This window comes from Sphaerodactylus townsendi, linkage group LG09 (genome assembly GCF_021028975.2).
Source record: "Sphaerodactylus townsendi isolate TG3544 linkage group LG09, MPM_Stown_v2.3, whole genome shotgun sequence".
Classification (NCBI taxonomy): domain Eukaryota; kingdom Metazoa; phylum Chordata; class Lepidosauria; order Squamata; family Sphaerodactylidae; genus Sphaerodactylus; species Sphaerodactylus townsendi.
This window is the reverse complement of record NC_059433.1, coordinates 59,993,339-60,009,627: the sequence shown is the minus strand read 5'-3', so window position 1 is coordinate 60,009,627 and position 16,289 is coordinate 59,993,339. Positions and strand designations below refer to the sequence as shown.

The 16,289-nt window shown below is 40.1% G+C and overlaps 1 protein-coding gene across 2 annotated transcripts in view; it reads left to right on the top strand.

Annotated features, from left to right (window-relative positions):
- Positions 1 to 15,830, top strand: part of ARFGEF1 (ADP ribosylation factor guanine nucleotide exchange factor 1) — a 107,471-nt gene extending 91,641 nt beyond the window's left edge. For both annotated transcript variants that reach the window (XM_048507364.1, XM_048507363.1), the window contains exons 31-39: positions 2,321 to 2,456; positions 2,546 to 2,684; positions 4,170 to 4,236; positions 5,519 to 5,648; positions 9,254 to 9,393; positions 10,031 to 10,199; positions 11,055 to 11,193; positions 12,301 to 12,418; positions 14,533 to 15,830. In XM_048507364.1, coding sequence (XP_048363321.1) covers positions 2,321 to 2,456; positions 2,546 to 2,684; positions 4,170 to 4,236; positions 5,519 to 5,648; positions 9,254 to 9,393; positions 10,031 to 10,199; positions 11,055 to 11,193; positions 12,301 to 12,418; positions 14,533 to 14,697 — 1,203 coding nt within the window. In that variant the 3' untranslated portion in view covers positions 14,698 to 15,830. The remainder of the gene's footprint in view (positions 1 to 2,320; positions 2,457 to 2,545; positions 2,685 to 4,169; positions 4,237 to 5,518; positions 5,649 to 9,253; positions 9,394 to 10,030; positions 10,200 to 11,054; positions 11,194 to 12,300; positions 12,419 to 14,532) is intronic.
- Positions 15,831 to 16,289: the final 459 nt, after the last annotated feature.

Genomic DNA, 16,289 nt, shown 5'->3' with positions numbered 1-16,289 from the left:
TCTACAATGTGATGTAGTGATCTAGTAGTGATCATTTATTACCACTAGCAATGTACATAATGCTCCCACAATAATAACCAATTATTTTCAGTCACCTTAGTGCTTGAGTTAATAAAGATGACTGTCTATCAAATTCAAATTTTGTGCTCAATTTGAAACAAACCCGTCTCCCATATGGGAAATACAGATACACAAAAGAAGAAGATTTTGGATTTATACCCCACCTTTCTCTCCTGTGAGTAGACTCAAGGTGGCTTACAAGCTTCTTTCCCTTCCTCTCCCTACAACAGACACCTTGTCAAGTAGGTGGGGCTGAGAGAGTTCTGAAGAACTGTGACTGGCCCAAGGACAGCCAGCAGATGTGTAGGAGTGCAGAAACACATCTGGTTCACCAGATAAGCCTCAGCCACTCAGGTGGAGGAGTGAGGAATCAAACTTGGTTGTGCAGATTAGAATCTACCTGCTCTTAACAACTACACTATGCTGGGAACAAATTTGGAGGAGGTGACAACTCAGAGCATCCTTCTCAGCTTTACAATGATACTATCATGAAACCAAGTCTGGGAGAGCCACGCTTGTTTCAGTAAAGACCTGGGTCCTTTTCTCCAATAACTCCAACCAACTGATTTCTCAAAGATTTATTGTAAAAGTTCAAAACAAAGAAATAAAACAACTGAATTCTCAAAGATTTATTGTAAAAGTTCAAAACAAAGAAATAAAACATAAATGCAGTAACTCAGCTGAATACAGTCTTATTTTGGAAATCTCTTGTCATTTAATTCCTGGGAACCCATGGCTGTCCAGAGATGCTTCTCTCTGACCACGTCTCAAGATGGAATCTAAAAACGTTTGTTTTCCCCCTCTCAGGAAAACTCTGTTCAGGCCACGAGGTAATTTAGGCCTTTGAAGTTGCATCCTGGCACCTTTGCATAGCCTTCTAGGAAATCAAAAGGCAAAGATGCTTTTCACAGTCATGTGCAGTTTCCTTTTGCTGTAGCGATAGCATCATTCCATGACAGATACACTTTACAATAGTAACAGTTAGTAACAGTTAAATAAACTAACTAAATAAATACATAGATAAAACACAACATACAGCCCCCAACTATAAACAGAGAGGAAGGGTCTGTCTCTGCCTATACCCCAGCTGCTCCCACTTCAAAACCAAAGCTAATTAAGGCATGCTTGGGGTCTTACCACATACTTCAGCAGAAAACGTGTTAAAGCCTGCCAAAACAGACCCAAATCAGCTTGATTGAAAAGAATAAATAAAATAATAATACAAGAATCCACAGCTCTTCATGGAGCATATCAAAACACAGTTGCCCTGATAACTGGAAAACCAAAGCTGTAATCAAAAAGAAAACCAAACAAAAATGGAATAGAGAACTCAATAACACCCTTCATAGCTAGGCAAGCCGCTAAACTGCATTTAAAGGTAATTACAATTAAATAAAATGAATAGATAAATAATTAAACACATATACAGCTTGCAACTACAGAACAGTGGAAAAGGTACTATCTCTACCTACACCTCAGCTGTTCCCTCCCTGAAGTCAAACTAATTAAAGTACACTTGACATCTTAGCAAAGTAAAATGCTGAGAAACGCTAGGAAAGAGCTACTCTTCTACCAAAAGGCAAACCCCTCAATACTTTTGTCCTTGAGACAGGACAGAACAGGCCGAAATCAGCTGTTCCTCCCCCCAAAAAAGGAAAAAATAAAAAAAGGCACAGCTCTTCAGGGAGCACAATAAAACCCAGATAACTGGAAAACCACAATGTGCATGGTGCGTTCCATCACAGAATAACAAGCAAAAGGATAGTTCTTGGTCTTAAGTAGAACTTATAATTTAAATTTCAGCAGTAGTGAAGATGGCTATGGGAGAGCAAAAATACAGACAGAGTCAAATGTGGACAAATTCAGTTGCAAATCCTTAGGCATTATTTTTATTAAGTAAGAACTGAATTAGTTATTCAAATGGGTGTGTTTTGAGATGGATTCAGGATTTCCCTCAGCGTGTGTGAGTTTTCCTCCTTTAGGTAAAACATCCATTTTAGTAACCCTCCTATGCTCATAAAAGAGAACTAGGTTTTCCTCTGTTTCCCTAATGGGGATAAGCATGATCCCAGAGGATTATCTGAAGTAAAAAAAAAAAAGGGAGGCAAGGGAAGGGCTATATAGCCATGCTTGTTTAAAAACGCTCAGGATACCCATCCATGAATTTTCAGCTGTAATCTGCTTTGGACCTGATTCTGCAATTAAATTTCCTTTCAGTAAAATCCTCATTTGTGAGAAATTCCCTCTTCCTTTTTCATAGAAAGCTGAATGGATGACAACAACTTGCAACCATGCACTTTATGCAATATGTGATGTTTTCACACAGTATTTGGAAGTACTTAGTGGTGTCCTTTTGGATGATATATTTGCCCAGCTGTACTGGTGTGTTCAGCAAGGTAAGAGAGTATACCAAGCTTTTCAAGACAAATGCCGATGGTTTATTCTGTGCAGTATGAACAAACCAGTGCCTTGTTTTTTGTTTCAGACAATGAACAGCTAGCACGGTCTGGTACAAATTGTTTAGAGAATGTTGTCATTCTAAATGGTGAAAAGTTTACCCTTGAGATCTGGGATAAGACTTGCAACTGTATGCTGGATATCTTCAAAACCACAATCCCCCATGCGTAAGATTTTTTTTAACTTTGTAAATAATTAGGTTCACATTTGCATGCATATACTTCTGATGTTACCTGCATTCCTGCTTCGTGACTTCTGTGTAGTCCCATAAATTGGCCTCTATGAAGACCAAAGAATAGAATAAATTTGGTTCCTCAGCTCCTCCCATGTGGGGTTTCTTGGTTTCTCTTTCATTCTGGAGCACAAGGGGGCAGTATCTTTTTAGGTATTCTGAACCAAATTTGTTCTATTGCCCTTCGTTGCAGAACAGAGCCTTTTCTCCAGCAAAAAAACTCTCTACAGTGCAATCCTAAACAGTTACACCCTTCTAAATCCACTAACTTCAAAGGATTTAGAACTCTGTAATTCTGTTTAGGATTACGCTGCTACTGTCTTAATTGTGGTTCTGTGTGGAGATCATAAAGGAAAAAACAGAATGGTACCTACCTATAACTATTATTTGCTTGGCTGTCTGTGAGTTCATGCAGCTATCTTACCCACTTTCTCTGCTGTAGAAGCTGAAAGAGTCTGAGAATGCCTTACCAGCCTAAGAACAGAACTAAGCAAGAAAGGCACTGCCCTGCCTCCTTCGTTGAGGCAATGAGTGTCAAAAACATTAGTCAAGTAGGGTATGGAATTCTTCAAGCCCCACTGAGACAGCTACTTGGATAGTAGTTATAGGTAACTTAAAAGTTCCCTGTGACTGTGGTGATCAAATATCTAATGCAGTATCAGAATAAGCAGGTAATAGACTTGGAAAATTTGTTCTTACCAATTTGTCCTAAAAACAGATCAATTCCACAAAAGAGAAAAAGCATATGATGTGTGTTCTTGGTTTTAACGTCCCTTACTATTAGTTGCGGCTTCAGTGTACTGAGATACTGTATTCCTAATCACTGCTAAACATTTTGAAATGCTTATAAATATAACTCATGTTCTAGCCCCAATATTGCTTCCTATTACATTTGCATCCCTCAGGATCATATGGACTAAGTGCGCTTCAACTCATGATAGCTTATACCCTGGGAAATTTTGTTGGTGTTTAAGGTGCTGTGGGATTTGAATTTTATTCACTAACATGGCTACCCACCACAAACTGTATTTAATAAATAACTCAGTAATTAAAGCTATTTCTTATCATTTTTATGCTAATGAGGTAGCACATTAAACTTACAAATAAAATGCTCTAACCATAAACAATATTTTTGTCTCCCTTAATATTCCTTCTGTTTGTTACTGCCTGTTTATTGAAAGAAATGAAAAAACTGAAGGAGCTTTAATTTGGAAATCAGGAAGGAAAAGTGGACATCCATAACAATAATATTGTATTTATTTGTTTTGATCTTCTAGGAAGTTCTTTATTGATCTTTTTATCTATGCTGCATCTTTGAGTGTCATTTTCTGTTGCTAATGTTACTCAAAATAGGATAGCTGTCTCTTCAAATGTTTACCTATGATGTCTGTTCTAAGTGTGTTCCCTTTCTCTTTTTCAGGCTTTTAACATGGCGACCAACAGGGGGAGATACAGCTCCACCATCTCCTGGCAGAGAAAAACAGCTGGTATGTTTGCAGAACAGTACAGTCCATTTAGCTCAGTGGGTCTTGGTTCTAAATAAATATGGGTAGGATGGGGCTATTAATCTGTTTTCTCACACATATTGCCTACTACATGCCATTTAAATTTTTCAAGATTAAGAACAAATCCTAAACTCATCTGATTTCAAAACTTTCTATATTTTTTTGCAAAAGCACAACATTTCCTTTTAACTTTGAGGCTTATTTTGTAAAAGCTTTCCATAACTTTGCAAGTATGACTGGTTAGTAATACATCTTTGGGAGGAACCACTATTAATACTGTGTAAGAGAAAACGATACCTTTGTAGCCCAGAAGTTATGATGTTGCAAAAGGATGACACTGTAGCATTTGCCCAAAAATATTCTCTAGGCAAATGCAAGACAATCAGTGGCCTTACATGGTGATGTCATTTCCAAGCCATGCCAGAAGTGATGTCATCTTGACAACAGCAAACTCCCCTCCAATTTCCCCTCACTGGCCCATTTAGCAGGATCAGGGGACGAGGACAGCCATGATACAGTATCTTTACCCATTCCCTGTGAACATGTTCATATTCAACTCTCCTTTACAAATCAAAGCAGTGTAAAATCCACATGGTATATAGCAGTGATGGCAAACCTTTTCGAGACCGAGTGCTCGAAAAGTGCATTACTCAGGAGTAAGCTTGGTGAAGCAACTGTGCAACGCTTCAAATGGGTGAATCACGATCCTAGGAGGGTTTACTCAGAAGCAAGCCCCATTGCCAGCAACCGAGCTTACTCCCAGGTAAAGGATCATGCCCAGGCCAGCCTAGATGTGTGTGTGTGTGTATGTGGGGGGTGATTTTCCACCCCCACCCCCACATGATGAACTCTGTGCACGAGTGCCCACAGAGAGGGCTCTGAGTGCCACCTCTGGCACCCGTGCCATAGGTTCGCCACCCCTGGTATATAGAAATATGTAACTAAAAATAAATGCAGTATTCCCCCTTAATATATTGTCTGATTGTCCAGTGAAAGCACCAGTAGTTTCCCAGCCTGGATCTGGCAACCCTGCACTGGAATCTCCCTGTAACGTGCACATAACTAAAGTGTGCTTGATCTTGTTCTACTAAGATGAAGAACATCTTTACTATTGAGGATCATATCAGAAATATATGATGAGCAGAAGAACCACATCTAATTTATACATAATTAACAAAAGTACTACGTTTGTATACCTGTGAACTATAATTGGCAGTTGCCACTACTGAGTATTTGCAGGATAATATTATCTTCTGTCTTTCAGGATACAGTGTCACAGAAATCCATAGATATCCATGACTCTGTACAACCAAGGCCTTCAGAAAGAAGCCAGTTTCAGCCCATTGTAGGATCAGCAGCAAGCGAGGAGGTCAGCAAAAACAAACCTAGCGCAAGTGAGTGTTTCCTTAAGGAAGAAAAGCTGATCCTTAAGGAGCTATATTTATCATATCAGAACCCACTGAACAGCTACATGGACTTTCATCCAATTAGTTTGATTGGACCATTGAAGCACTTTTGGTTATGCAGCACAATTTTCCTTACCTGTTGTGTTTTCTAGTGTGTTCTGTTTCTCTTCTGAATGTTTCCTGAAGCGTGTTTTTTTTTTTTTTTTGGGGGGGGGGGGGGGCCTATTCCAGTGCTGGTCCCAGAAGGGTGGGAGAGCACCCCAGCTGTCCTTGGACGTTCTTTTCAACCTAAAATGGTCATAGTAGTTGAAAATAAGAATATGTTCGTTGAGAATGAGAACACACTGTCTTGCTCATAAAACAGCTGTACCATAAAAGTACATACTTCATGCCTTGTACTTCAATAATTAGAGTTCAGTAATTAGATGAAATTGAGCTGTACACATATCACAACAATGTCGTTTTAGATGTGTTTTCTATATGTTGCCATACTTTAAAATTGTGTCTCTCCATTCGGTTTTACGGCAGCCAATGATCATGCTGTTCTATAGTTCAGTGTATAATGTTGTTGTTACCATAATTGGGGAAGGTTATAGAACATGGTATAGCAGTGCAACTCCAGGGGTTCCTGGATGACACATCTGCTCTCCTTGACCCATGAAACCAAACTCTCCTTGATAGTTTGATTTCACATCTGAGTTCAGAACTAGGGCTGGTTTGATTACTCTGGTGGACAGACATGTGTTAGTGGCCTATTCCACTATTGTTGTTGACTATTCTACCTACATTATTGGGTTCATATGTGCAGTTGGCTTTAGAGAGTAGCTCTTCTAAGGTTTCAGTCTTTTCATGTCAGATCTGTGACAGTTTCCATAGGATGAGCAGAATCAACGGATTAGGTTGCTGACGTGCGTTGCCTCAGGGTTCTGTTTTGTCACCTGTTCTTTCCAATATTTACATGAGGCTGCTGAAGGACATTGTCCAGAGGTTTGGGGTAGCATGGTCATCAGTAGGCTGAGGACTCCCAACTCTGTAAACCTCAAGATTCATCTATTAACCAATGATTTGAGGCCACATCATGACCAAGGCCAAATAAGCTGAAGTTTGGCTAGATAAGGCAAAAGTAATACTGGCCAGGAAGTCTCAAGCTTTGTAAGGACTGGATCCTTTTGTTTTGGATGGAGTGAAGTTGGCATTGGAACAGAAGGTTAAGAGCTTTGGGGTGCTGATGGACCCACCAATATTGTTGTTTGAAAAGCAGGTTGGTATGGTGACCAGGAATTCTTCCTATCAACAGCATTTGGTTTGCCAACTCCCTGCTTTTTTAGACTTACCCAGCTTGGCCGCAGCAATTCATGCTTAGTAACCTAATGATTGGACTATTGCAGTGGTGGCGAACCTTTGGCACTCCAGATGTTATGGACTACAATTCCCATCAGCCCCTGCCAGCATGGCCAATTGGCCATGCTGGCAGGGGGCTGATGGGAATTGTAGTCCATAACATCTGGAGTGCCAAAGGTTAGCCACCACGGGACTATTATAATGCACTCTATGTGAGGGCTGCCTTTGGCGAGAAAGTAGATCTAGTTTAAAATGTGGCAGCTCAGTGATAGTCTTGGGCATTTTGCCCATTTGAAAACAGCCACATTGGCTGCCACTTAGTTTCTGGGTTCAATTCAAGGGGCCTATGTTGAGGGGTATGGTATGAAGTGGGGATTCAATCCCCGGTTAGCAGAGGTGTGCAACACACACTGGAACACAGTAGGAACGTATACGCACACAGCAGTTCAGCTTCACAGAAGCGGTCCTACTTTATTCAGTTCACAGAATGTTGCTCTCACAGATAAAGTGCTTCGCCAGACGGTGTGAAGACAAGTGTCTCACAATGCTAAGCACAGTGCTGCCTTATATACATTTTACTACCCATCTTGCAATCTTGAAGGCCTGGGAAAAAAACAGCTCAGACAATAAGGAAACCTTTGGTCATCAGTCTTTTACTCTCCTGATGACAAAAAATAAAAACCGCTCTACCTTTTTTGAAAAAATTCGATCTCGGTACACTATTCCAGATGATCTATTAAGAGTTTCAACATCCAATGCTGAACTCCGAGACTGGGTGTACAGAGAAGATGCCAGAATAAACAGACAATTAATAGTTCAGACAAAAACTGCTCCATGGTATAAACTATTTAAAAGAGATCATATTAGAGCTACATATCTGACCACTACACTAACAAGAAATCTAAGAATAGCTTATACTTCTATTAGATTTCAATCAATGCCTTCAGCAGTGCTTAGTGGCAGATACACACGAGTACCATTTTCTCAGCACTTTTGTATCTGTGGAAAACAAGAGCCTGAGGATCTCTTCCACTACATACTCTCCTGTCCTTTATATTCTGAAATAAGGAAAAGGTTTTTGGAACCAATACTACCTAGGACAGCTTTTTTGTCCGATGATGAGAAACTGATTTTCTTATTATCGGATATTAATTCCTATGTTTCTTATAAGATGGCTCTCTTTGCCCTGGCGGCTAGGAAACTACGAGCAAAGCATTTAAAGCGCTGTTTGAACTAATGTTGTAAAGTACTGGAGATTAACTTAGACTAGCTGAAGAAGCTGCAAAAACATCTGACGTATTTGATGGGGCATTTTAATTTAGAGGTTGTGAACACTAATAATTTATATTTTAATGTAAAACTAAATTATTGTTTTAATTTAAATTATTGTTTTAACTAAGTTACTGTTTTAACTGCATGTATTTTTGTATTGTTATAGCCAATGGCTCAAACAATAAACACTTGACTGACTGACTACATTTTACTAACCAATCACATTCCTCTTCCAATTAATCCCAGAATGAGGCTGTGTCATGAGGCAACAGTCATTTAGATTTTGCTGATCAGACATTGCCCTGACAGCCTAGGACCCATATATCTGAATATTTCTTCCGCCTTGTCTTCTTACTTCAGTAACAAACCTCCAGTTGCCACCTTCTTGTTGTCCTCCTGCTTAAAGTTTTCTCCTTGGCTTCTAATAGACCCTGGTTCTTTTAAAAATAATGGCTTCCACCTTGTAGAATGAGCTCCCTGAAAAGGTGAGGAGGCACCATCCTTAGACATTTTCAAGGAGGTGATATGAGGCTGTTTTATTTGCAAGGACTTCTGTTGCAGTCTAAGCTGTAGACTTGGGGAAGGGGCTAATGGAGTTTTATTGCGTTGTTGTTAAAGCCAGACAATGTATATTAAAATCGTACAGTGTATGTTGTTAAAACCATATAATTTGGAATGCTAAGTCACCTTAAATTGCAAAGGATTCCCCTATTTGCTACAGCTTCCATTCTACATGGGTTTTTCTTCACTGCGATCTCACAACTCAGAGCATAAACTTTTCAGTTGTCCAAAGTTGCTGTTCCCCTTCTTTCTTAAACAGAAAAGATGGTAAAATCCATCCCATAGTAATGTGTCTTACCATTTGCCTTGACACATATGTAAGTACAGATAATTGTAAAAGAACAATCAGATCTTTAGAAACTTTTCACAGTTGGTCATAATGGTAAATAATTTCTTTACTGTTCCTATTTTTTTTCAAGAATTTCCAGACCAGAAACTGTTTGGTGCTTTGTTGATCAAATGTGTTGTGCAACTGGAACTCATTCAAACCATCGACAACATTGTATTCTTCCCAGCAACCAGTAAAAAGGAAGATGCAGAGAATCTAGCTGCAGCACAGGTTAGTACAATTGGATGGAACTAACGTATTGAGAAATTATTCCATTTCTTGATCTTGGATCCCGTTCTCTGCCTGAAGTAATTTCCAACAAGAAAACAGAACTTCTCCTTCTATTGAAGAGTTGATTTAAGTTTGATACTGAAGCAAAGATAGCAGAAGTATATCATGCTCTGCTTTTTCTGCTACATGTTGTTCCATTTTGTCAACAGTTTTGTGAGATCTTTTTAGCACCTGGCACTGCCTCACTTAACTAAGTCTGCATAATGCATCCTCTGCTCTATTGTAAGGTTATTTCTTTCTGCAGACTTGGGCTACTGGGCGTGCCTGTCAATATATTTTTATCTTCCTCCTCTCTTCTTCTCCCTCATTTTTCATTTTCTTAGCATTCAGTGTGAAGAAGAGTTCTCAGAAACTTGAAAACTTGTTACTACTTTGTGATAGCATTGTTTTGGATTTATTTATGTGGGTCAGCATGGCTGTCTGCAATTTCCATGGTAAATAGAGGGGAACCGCATTAAATTTTAACTGTATAGTTTCTATGGCAGTTTACATATTGACAGGTGCTGTAAAGTTTAAGTTACGATTATTAAAAATGGTTGCCTATAATTAACATGAAATATTTCTTCTTTCTTTAAAGAGGGATGCGGTGGACTTCAATGTCCATGTGGATACACAAGATCAAGGAATGTATTGCTTTTTAACATCACAGCAGTTGTTCAAACTTCTGGATTGTTTGCTGGAATCTCACAAATTTGCTAAAGCTTTCAATTCAAACAATGAGCAAAGAACTGCTCTGTGGAAAGCAGGTAAGTCTGATGAATACTAGACTTTTAAAGGTTATTACGTTACATTTCATTAGGTTTGCAGTTAGATTACAATGCTTGGACAATTAAACAATTTAAAAAATGAAGAGATAAGATGAGAATGGAAGAAAAATGACTGATATTCATTTGCTGTAGCATAAAAGAGATCTGAACAGGAAGGTGTGAGTAATGGTCCAACCTAGCACCTAAAATCTTAACTCTGGAAAACTCCAAATATTGCTCTGCATAGAGCCGTCCAAGAGAACAGTGTTACACTATTATATTGCAATGTAGTTGCAGTAAAAACTCCATCAAATGTAATAGACATAATTAACCCTGAATTGACCAGAAGTACATGGGGAGTCCCCCAGCAGGGCAAATAATGCCCCCGGGACCATTTTGGGTAGTGAAATAAGCATGGGGCAAAAGCCTTACGTTGTGGCTTCAGTCTTCATCCCCTACATCATGGTCCCAGTCTGAGTCCTCCTGATTCTGGCTTGACATACGCAGCATCAAAATTGTGTCAGAGAATCATGACCCCTACATGTAGTTTGTTTCTTAAACTCCTAGATGCAAACAGTGCAATGGCACCTTGTGCTCATATTTCATAGAGGAGTCCTCCCTTATTAGCATCCTGTCACTATCACAAACTGACTAGTTTTCATAAGACAGTATTAACAGAATCCTATCCAATATTTTAGGATATTTAAAGCAAAGAGAATGGGTACTGTGAGTATCCCATCTAATAGCTTTTGTATTCCTGCTTTTAAGCCTCCCTCCTTCCCTAGAGACACATTATTTTAAAACAAGTTTTCACATGAAGCCAGTAAAATCTGTATGATGGTGATACTTTGGCAGGTTTTAAAGGAAAATCTAAGCCCAATCTACTGAAACAGGAGACAAGTAGTCTTGCCTGTGGGCTGCGCATTCTTTTCCGTATGTACATGGATGAAAGCCGCAGAGATGCATGGGAGGAAGTGCAGCGACGACTGTTAAAGTAAGAACCTTTTCATTTGGCTGCTCTAGTCTGCATTAAGAGTGTCTAGATTTTAATGTATTTTTCTTAAGATCAATATTTAAATTCTAGGTAGACATATTTGTATCTGGAGAGAGATAGTCTTCTGTTCCTTTCAGCTCTCTTCCATAGCAAAGCGCAGCAACAGTGGTCCAAAATAATGATTTATCCTGGCATAATTTGTCTAATCGCACTTCCATTTTGTTCGGGGTGTGCTTAGTAGTATGTGAATCTCTAGGTTTATTTTATATTTGTGATCACTTCTGTATGTTCTGTCTCTCATTTCAACATGATTCTTATGCACCATGTTGTTTAAGATTGGTTTATATGGTCTTCCTGTCATCTCTTTTCTCTGTGCCAATTTGAACATTGTGTAAAATTATGGCTCATTGGTAGAGTTCTTGCTTTGCATGCAGAAAATCCTAGGTTCTGTTGCATAGTAGGTGATGTGAAACACGTGAGATCCTGAAGAGCTGTGATTCAGTGTAAGGTGCCTTCAAGCATGTTTATTAGTAGTTGCAACCTATCTCCTCTACTATTTCTTTGGTCACAGCCCTTTTTGGGACAGGACCAGTGGTGGGATCCAGCAGGTTCATACCACTTCGGCAGAACCGGTTGTTAAAATGGTGCTTGTAAACAACCATTTGTTAAATTATTTGAATCCCACCACCGGAACCGGTTGTTAAATTATTTGAATCCCACCACCGGAACCGGTTGTTAAATAATTTGAATCCCACCACTGGATAGGACCACATCCCTTCAAAGTAATTCAGTTGCAACTGGGGTTTTTTTGCAGTTAGCACTTCAGCTAACTACAGACAAATGACGCTTCTTCCATATGTCCATGAAATGAACCTTCTCTCCTCCCGCCCCCCACGTCCACACTCTTTGTCAAGGGAAATGTACAAAGCACCTGATCTTATGAAGTTGTCCTTAATGTCTTGGTCTTGGAGAGGGCTAACTGGATCCACTTACTAAATATACAACAGTCCTCATCTGGTGCTATTTTGTATTTTATTCACTGAAAAAAAAATCCAGCCCACACTTCACACACTTGAACTTTTTCTCCTACTGATATGTTATTTACAGTGTTTGCAGCGAAGCTCTCAGTTACTTCCTCACTTTAACATCAGAAAGTCACCGGGAAGCTTGGACTAGCCTGTTACTTCTATTCTTGACCAAGGTCCTAAAGATAAGTGATGATCGGGTGAGTGAGAATCCTGAATTGGTTGGGAATGTAAAAACTGTTTCCAGGTCTCATAATAGAATGCTATGTTAGCAGACGGCGAAACGAGAAAATAATGTTCAATCATCCCATTTTCTTTCCCTTGCCCGTGCAGCCCCATTTCTCCCACTGCCAATAGTGGTCATGGAGGACTTTTAAAGAATTAGTAACAATTATAGCGTTGTAATATTACAGCATTATAATGTTGTGTTGCAACTATGTTGTAGCTCCCAGCTGTTATTTTTTAAAAACAAAACTCTCTTGGTTTCAGAGATATATTATCCCTTAACAACCAGAAGTGCTGGAGATTTGCTTTTAATAAATAAAGGCTGGGAATTAGTACATTATTTCAGTAGAGTGTTATAAAATTATAGCAAGATAGTTATTACTGGTTTTTTTTAAAATCCTGGAAGGAAGTCTTCTGGTGAAAGGGGTGAAATGGCAATCAAAACAAGATATGGCAAGGAAAGTACAAGGAAAATTCATGTGTGGGTGCTTCATTGCTGCTGTGAATTCCTCTATATTTGCAGAAACAATGATTGCTGTTCAGAGAATTAGCTCCCTATGGAAGCAGCCCAGGTTAGTATCATCCTAACATATAATTCACTAAGGGGTGGAATGTTGCAACAACAAACCTTCCACTAATATGCATGCAGCACTCACAAAGTGAGTTCTGCACGCCCATTGGTGGGCAACATTCCATCCACTCCTCCAACTGCCTTCTCATTACCCAGGAGCAAGCTGGGCCCAGCAGAGGGGAGGGGGCTGTACCCTCCCTAATGCCACAGCACCTTTCCATCCTAAACAACAAGCCAGCTCAGCAGGGCAGTAATGTGTTGCCATCTGCTGCCTGCCAGCCAGGCCCAAGCCTCCCCATTCCGCTGTCCACCCTCTACCCCCCCCCCATCACCGCTCACTGTATCCCACCCCGCAGGTCCACAGAAGCCTACTTCTCCCTCCCTGTCTCCCAAACCCCCAAGACAAAGCCAGTGCTGCCAGAAGCCCCCCATTCCCCCTCCTGCCATCTCAACCCCCCAAAAGACAAGCCCAGCAGCCAAGACCACCTTGCCACCCACTGCCCTGCCAAGCCCTCCACCAGCCTCTCTATCCCCTTGCCCGCTCTCTTTCCAACCCCAACCCCCAGATACAAGCCAGGGCAGCAGGGCAGCAGCGCCTTGCTGCCCACTGCCCTGCTGAGCTCACCACCAGCTTTCCCATTCCCCTACCTGCCCTGTCCCACCCCCACAGGCCCAAGTTGGCCTATTCCCCCACTCTTCCTCCCTCCCCCCACAAACTAACCAGAGGAATCTACCTCTCCTCCCTCCATCGTGCAGTCCCCAAGCAGCCTGCTCAGCCGCTGCCATCTCCTGCCACTTTTCCTACCTATCTAGTCCCTCCCCCATCAGCTAGAGTCCACTATATTGTTTACTACAGTGGGCTATACTGCTAGTATACACATATTACATATGTAAAATATATCTTGATAGTTATGCATTATAGAGATTACAGCCAGATATACCTGGTGCAAATCTCTCCCTCCTGCCCCCTTCTCTGATCTGGCTTGTGTTGAGCATAGAGCCAGTTTTAACACAGTCTTATCACTAGTCTGGCCTGTGATACCCCTGTGGGATATGTAGCTCTCCATATGTCATATTATTTCTCATATCGTATTCATGTATTCATTCGATTTTTAACCCACCCTTTCCTGATCAAACTGGGCTCAAGTTACAATTAAAATAATATATTACTCATGCTAAAACCCTGCAGAAGCTAAGTATCTTAGATATATATATGGGATAATGTTCAGATGAGGCTTCAGAAATTAAGTGTAAAAGCAAACATATGGCTATGAAGCAGGAACTCTCTGGTTTGAATTTGTAATGCACAGTGAACTACTAAATTACCTTCAGTAAGCTCCTCTTAATTGCCCTGCTAGCAATATGGGGATAATACTCATGTAATTTTCAAAATTGTTGTGTACAGACTGCAACTGAATAGCGTGTGGAAAGAGCGAAGTTAGTAATGCAAAGGATTAAATTTTGTTTTCCGCCTGCTGTACTAGACTTAGTAATTGTTTCTCTTTTCCCCCTCAACAGTTCAAAGCTCACGCATCATTCTATTACCCTCTGTTGTGTGAAATAATGCAGTTTGATCTGATTCCTGAGCTTCGAGCTGTCTTGCGGAGGTTCTTTCTGCGAATTGGGATAGTTTTTCAAATATCTCAGTCGTCCGATCCAGAGGTGGGGACAGCTAAGCAGTAAAAGCGTGGCTAGAAAAGCAAAGGACCAAGTAAACTTGCACTGGATGTCCATCGGGAGTTCCTTTGTGTGGCAGTGTGCATCTACGGGTTCACAGTACAGGACAGAACTGTAATTTAGGCTTGCAACACTCTAGTTCTCCAGTGGATTCTCTCCCTCCTGCCCCCTTCTCTGATCTGGCTTGTGTTGAGCATAGAGCCAGTTTTAACACAGTCTTATCGCCAGTCCGGCCTGTGATCCCCCTTTTACTTTCCTAGGCAGCGATATATATTGAAAGATGTTTATGATGGGTGTACCCAAAGAACTAACACATTAAGCAGTTTGAACTTCTATAGAAGTACAACTCAGGAGAGCTGTATTTTGAAAGTTAGAAAAAATATTGCTCATGATAAAGAGATCTAGGAACTATGTGGAATTCTTATTCTGGGGCTTTTTTTTCCTTTTGCACACTCAGGCTGCCTGAGATGTAGGTAATCATCTTTCTGTGAAAAAATGTACAGAGATGCAGATCTGTAATATAAAGTTCTAAACACTATACAGTTCTTCCTGCATTCTTTTACTCCTGTATTATTTTCCATAGGTCCATAAGTTTTTACTGAATGCACTAGTTTGAATTTGAGTTGTAATTTTTTGTGTGTGTGTCCCAAAAGTCTTGCTGACTTTTGTTGAGGGGAGAGATTGAAAATATCACAACTGTTTGTAATATACCTGTGATAGGGCTTTTAAGTATAATAAGCCATCACGATGATCCTTCAGGACTGGAACTTTAATCACTGCAAACGAGTCTAGGTTTGGTCTGCTATCACTTTTTTGTTGTTGTTTGATGTAGATTTCACTCTATGTACAGAATTTAATGTTGAATATATTCAAGTAACAAATCTGGCATGGTTTGGGGGATGGTTTTAAATTTATTGGAAATGTATTCATACTGTGAATTGTGCTCTGATGGTTAAAGAAAAGATTGTCAAGCATTCTGTCTTACAGTGGATGTAGAAAAATTTTTCAGATGGAAAAATGTATATGGTACAGCTATGTAAAGTTTTCTATGTAAATTCTGTACAACTTTCTGTACAATATTGGTTCTCATCTGGCATTCTAATCAGGTTATAGGTCAATAAAGTTTTTGAATTCTTTCATCTGTGCAATCAAAACCAATGTAATGCAAAACTACTTGTTTTGATCTTTTAGCTGAAAAACAGGACAAGGCCAGTTACTGCCTACATACACCCTTTGACATTTTGATGAAGTTCAGTAAGTGCGAGTTTTGTTTTCAGGTGTGACAGAATATTGCTACAACTAAAGTGGAGAGTGATAATCTTCTGTGGTTTTAATTGCATTCACACAGAGTTCGTATTCAGGTTAGGGCTTCAGTGTATGAGTAAGCCTGAGGGTGGGAGTATAACCAAGTATCAGCTTGGTGGTGGCAGGAATTAATCCTTAATTCACAGCATATTGCATCTGTATTAGTAATTGGGACAAGGGACGAGATTGGGAGTGAGGAGTATGCGACTGCATGGTTATGCCCTTGGCAATGAGTAGGGCATTTATCCCCTCTTTCAGAGATGCCCTAACCGCTGCTATGATCACAGAAGAAA